We start from the raw sequence: 5,028 nt of genomic DNA on the forward strand, positions 1-5,028 counted from the left end.
AAAAAAAAAAAAAAAAAAAAAAAAAAACCCACAAAAGAATGTTTTTAGTAGGGGATGGTGGTGTACACTTGCAGTCACAAGCAGGATGGTCCAGAGTTCTAGCCCAGCCTCTGCAACTCAGCAAAATTCTGTCTCAAAGAAAGTGGGGAGGCAGAGGGCTGCAAGGTACACCTCAGTGTGAAAGCCCTCAGTTTAACCCCAGTACCACATAGAGAAAACAATTTACTTTTCTGAATTTGGTTTAGCAATACTATGAAGTACTATGCAGCTATTAAAAAGACAAGTCTTTCTCTCTCTCTCTCTCTCTCTCTCTCTCTCCTTTCTCTCTTTCCTTCAGGGATAGCCATATGTTAAATGAAAGCAAAACAAAAAAATCTATGCACAGGGACTTGTATGTAGACTCCTAGAAAACTAAACTGTTTCACCCCCAAGTAGCAGGACAGTAAGTGATGAGGGAATAGACGTTATGTTTTTCTCATTGCATCTCTTTTTTTTTTATTCTTTTATGTTTTTTTGAGATAGTCTTGCTACGTACCATAGTTCAGGCTGGCCTTGTACTCCTACGTAGCCCAGGGTGGCCTGGAACTGGCAGATACCCTCCTGCCTCAGCCTCCCAAGGGATGGGATTATAAACCTGTCTACCATACTGGCCCACTTTACATCTTGATATGCTTTTTAAAAAAAATAGTGCTCAAAGTCGAACCCAGGGCCCTGTGAAGGCTAGAGGGAAACACCTTACCACAGGGAAACACCTCCAGTGCACATCTTGATACGCTTTGACATCCTTTACAATTTGTCCAATTTATGAAATAAAAACTAAGACGTAAGCAAAACTAAGACGTAAACAAAACAAAACAAAAAAAACAAAAACACCTAATCACGTTTGCTGGTTGTCCTCACAGTAGTAAATTCAGCTTTACGGCCACGGCTGTGGGCGGAGCTTCTGCAACCTGGTCACGCCCACTTTGTTTAACCGGTCTCTTCGGTAGGCCCTGCTTGAACGCATGCGTAATCAACATAGTTTTCCGTAGCCTCTGAGGGGCGCCCCGTAGCTTCGGATTTGACCCCGTCAGGCTACCGTCGCGGTGACCGGAACGGCACGTTTGCTTCCGGGCCTCCCTTTTGCTTCCCCTTCCCACCATCACGCTGTTTCCCCTCCCCCCGCTCCTTTTTCCCTTTGGTTTCGCCTTGAAGCCGACCCCTTAGTAGTGAGTCTGGGGTCTGCTTGGTGAGAAACCCTTCGTAGCTGAGGTAGGGAGGTGTGGGGAGTATTGGTAGTTGCGGAATTTAGAGACCAAGAGCTCGTCTGGAATGTTTTGTTCGTGAGAAAACGTTGGGCGAGCGTGAGAAGAAAGTCTTCCTCGAGAGGCAAGCGGGGGCGGGGCCGAGCTGGGTTGCGGCGGGTGGGACGCACGCCTGAAACGGACTGCACTGGGGTGCGCGGGGCTGCGCCGAGGACCGTGGAGTGGTGAGGGCTGGCCTTGCAGTCGAACGTTATTCTGGCGTGAGTTTTCCTTAAGACCAATGAGTTAATGCATTTGAGATGCTGGGTAGCCAGATTTTACTGCTTTCCTTTACTTTGGGGAAACCTTTTTGGTGCAAGCTTGTGCAAGTTTAAACATGGTAGACTTTTTTGTTTTGTTTTGTTTTGTTCTTTGGATGCTGGGATTGAATCCAGGGCCTTGCGCATGCTAATCTTTCCCATTGCCAGAGTTGTACTCTGGCTTGGTAGACTTTTTAAAAAGTAAATTTCTACGTAGAAACAAAGAAATAGAAGAATCAGTCCTCTGAAAAACATCGAACAAGTGAGTTACAGATCACCTCCCTCCTCAGTTGGCAGGATTCAAGTTAAGCGTATCATTTAGACAAAGGTTTATCTCATTCAGTCAAGGACATGTTAGATCACAGAAATACCATATTGTGTAGATTGGTTCTTTTCAGTTTCCTGAAATGTTATTTTGAGTAATTCCTTTTTGCATAATAGATGTTCTCCCTGTCCTCTCAAACATCTACGTCATATTCAGACCTGTTAGCCTATAGTAAAACCTGAAAACGTCACAAAATCTCGGCGGCAGGTTTTGCAGAATGGGGAGAGAGAAAATAGACTATTTGAATAACAGGTAGCAGTATAGGCATGAATTTGCTTCGGAGACTGGAATTTTCTATTAATTGTGGTTAGCGACTGCAGACTAAGCCTAATTTTAGTTTCTTCTTCCATTGTGGTTAATGGCTCCAGAGTAATTTAATTTCTTCTTCCATGCAAAGGATAAAATCATGTCTTCCCTCCCTGGGTGCATTGGTTTGGATGCAGCGACAGCTGCAGGGGAGTCTGAAGAGATTGCAGAGCTGCAACAGGCAGTGGTTGAAGAACTGGGTATCTCTATGGAAGAGCTTCGGCAGTTCATTGATGAAGAACTGGAAAAGATGGACTGTGTACAGCAGCGCAAGAAGCAGTTAGCAGAGCTGGAGACGTGGGTAATACAGAAAGAGTCTGAAGTGGCTCATGTTGACCAGCTATTTGATGACGCATCCAGGTGAGGACTAAATGGGAAGTAGACAGAAGCCTGTCCATTGCAGGCATTGTTTTAGTATAATTATTCATAGCATTGCACCAAGTTCTTCCTACTTTACAAAGTACAGTTATATGGATCCTTACTCTCCCTCAAAGTTTAAGGCCTGAAATCTCATAAGAACCCACATATAAGCTGGGCATGGTGGAGCATGCCTGTAGTACCACTCTGGAGCCTGAGGCAGGCAGATCGTCATTAGTTTAAGGCCATCCTGGGCTACCTAGTAAGTTCAGGGCCAGCCTGAACTACATAATGAAACCCTGTACATAAATCAGACCCTGTCTGATTTAGCTCAGTGGTGCCGCTGCCTGCCTTGCAAGCACAAGGTCCCAAGTTCCATCCGCAATTTAAAAAAATATATATATATGTATAGATACATATATATATATACATACACACACGCACGCATGCACGCACGTTTTTTTAACCTATCAAAGGGTAATGTACAACTAACAGAAAGACCAAGCCTTAAATACCTTCCTCCTTCTTTTGTACTCTACTCTAGAACAGTTGCTTTTATGATCATCAGAGGACTGAGGATATAACTATGGAACCTTAAGTTCCTTGAGCTGGGATGTAGCTCAGTGGTAGAATGCTTGACTAGAAAACACAAGACCCTGGGTTCAGTCTGCTCTACTGGGGGGTATGGGTTAAGGGCAGTTCCTAAACACCTAAACCCTCTAGATTTGACTGTGGTGCTCTAGTCAGTTGGACTAGAGTTTCAAGTAACAGCAAGGTAAACAATAAGGTATAAAGTATTCTACTTTGGGCTTGCTTGGGAGTTTTGAGAAACTAGTCTGGAAAATTGAATCCCTATTTAAAACATTTTTTATGAGAAAAGTATTCTAGATAGAGATACTTTGGAACATGTAGGGCCCAATCATATTGAGAACAGTCTATACTTAAATATTTATATATTAATCACAATGGCTCCTCTACTGGCTTTGACCTTCTGCATGTGTTCCATTGTAGGGCAGTGACTAACTGTGAGTCTTTGGTGAAGGACTTCTATTCCAACCTGGGACTACAGTACCGGGACAGTAGCTCTGATGATGAAGCTTCCCGGCCTACAGAAATAATTGAGATTCCTGATGAAGACGATGATGTGCTCAGTATTGATTCAGGTAAGAGATGAGGGTTTGGGTTGGAAAGTCTCAGGATTGAAGTAAAAATAGTAGGAGATGAAGAGATAGGTAATAGAAAAGAGGAAAAATATTATCACTTACTCCATATTCTAAACTGTTTAGAAAAAAATGTATCCTTGTTACTAGCATAGAGGTCCCCAGTCTCCTATACTCTGTTACTTTACCCTACTGTCCCCATTTGGTGTAACCTATTTTAACTTCTCTTTTTTTTGAGACAGGGTCTCACTATGTAGTTGAGACTGACCTAGAACTCACTATGTAGCCCAGGCTGGTCTTGAACTCACAGTGATCCTCCTGCCCCAGCCTCCCAAGTGCTGGGATTACAGGCGGGCACCACCACGCCTGGCCTAACTTTTCTTGCTTTATTTTATAGGCAACATCACATATGTATGTGTCCCTAAACAGTACATTTTTCTCCATTTATTTTGAGTTTTATCAAGATATTTACATATCATAAAATTTATGCATTTTAACTAGTGTGATTTGAAGTTTGGTACATTTGTATGGCATTCCAATTTTAGAATACTTGCATCACCCCCAAAGGTTTCCTGTGCCTGTTTACCTTTAATCTCTATTGTAACTCGCAGCAATTACTGATCTGTTTTCTTTCTCTGCATAAGTAGATATATACTGTGTGTATTCTTTTGTGTCCGGCTGCTGTCACTTCATGTTTTTAAAGCACATTCAAATTATTGCATGTATCAGTAGTTTTAGTCTTTTCGGTAGGGTGACCTTTAGTTCTATAGATGTACCTTGTGTTTTTCTCCATTCCCTAACTGATATGCGTTTGGACTATTTCTGGTTTTAGTTATCGTGTATAAAACATTTGTGTATAAATATTTTTGTGGGAATTATGGTAAATATCTGATTGACATCCAAGGAACTACCAGACTGTTTTCCAAAGTGGTTGCACCATTTTATAGTCTCATTAATAAAGTATGAGTGTTCCACTTTCTCTGCACTTTGCTATTGCTTGGTAACGTCAGTTTTTCACTTCAGCAATTCTAGTTGGTGTGTGGTGGTACCATGTTATCATTGTAGTTTGCATTTCACTTGTGACTGATACTGAACATCTTTTCATGTACTTGCTTAGACTAGTATATGTTCTTTGGGGGAGATAGCTATTTAAATGTTTTTCTCTCTTAAAAAATTCAGTTGTCTTTTTATTGATTTAAAGGGCATTTAAGCTGGGTGTGGTGGCACACACCTGTGATCCCAGCACTCTGGAGGATGAGGCAGGAGGATCACCACAAGTTCCAGGCCAGCTGGGCTACGTAGTGATTTCTTTGTGTTTTTTTTTTTTTTTTTTTTAT

The 5,028-nt window shown here is 42.0% G+C and overlaps 1 protein-coding gene across 4 annotated transcripts in view; it reads left to right on the plus strand.

Annotated features, from left to right (window-relative positions):
* The first annotated feature begins 1,073 nt into the window (after nucleotides 1-1,073).
* Setdb1 (SET domain bifurcated histone lysine methyltransferase 1) overlaps nucleotides 1,074-5,028 on the plus strand; it is a 36,217-nt gene continuing 32,262 nt past the window's right edge. For 2 of the 4 annotated variants that reach the window (XM_010616442.2, XM_010616446.2), the window contains exons 1-3: nucleotides 1,074-1,368; nucleotides 2,266-2,534; nucleotides 3,543-3,694. In XM_010616442.2, the coding sequence (XP_010614744.1) occupies nucleotides 2,275-2,534; nucleotides 3,543-3,694 (412 nt within the window). In that variant the 5' untranslated portion in view covers nucleotides 1,074-1,368; nucleotides 2,266-2,274. Of the gene's footprint in view, nucleotides 1,369-1,407; nucleotides 1,505-1,712; nucleotides 1,806-2,265; nucleotides 2,535-3,542; nucleotides 3,695-5,028 lie in introns of those variants that run through there. The other 2 variants (XM_010616443.2, XM_010616444.3) reach the window with 2 other exon arrangements.

The sequence above is a fragment of the Fukomys damarensis genome, unplaced genomic scaffold, assembly GCF_012274545.1.
Source record: "Fukomys damarensis isolate Sample0158 unplaced genomic scaffold, DMR_v1.0_HiC HiC_scaffold_33, whole genome shotgun sequence".
Classification (NCBI taxonomy): domain Eukaryota; kingdom Metazoa; phylum Chordata; class Mammalia; order Rodentia; family Bathyergidae; genus Fukomys; species Fukomys damarensis.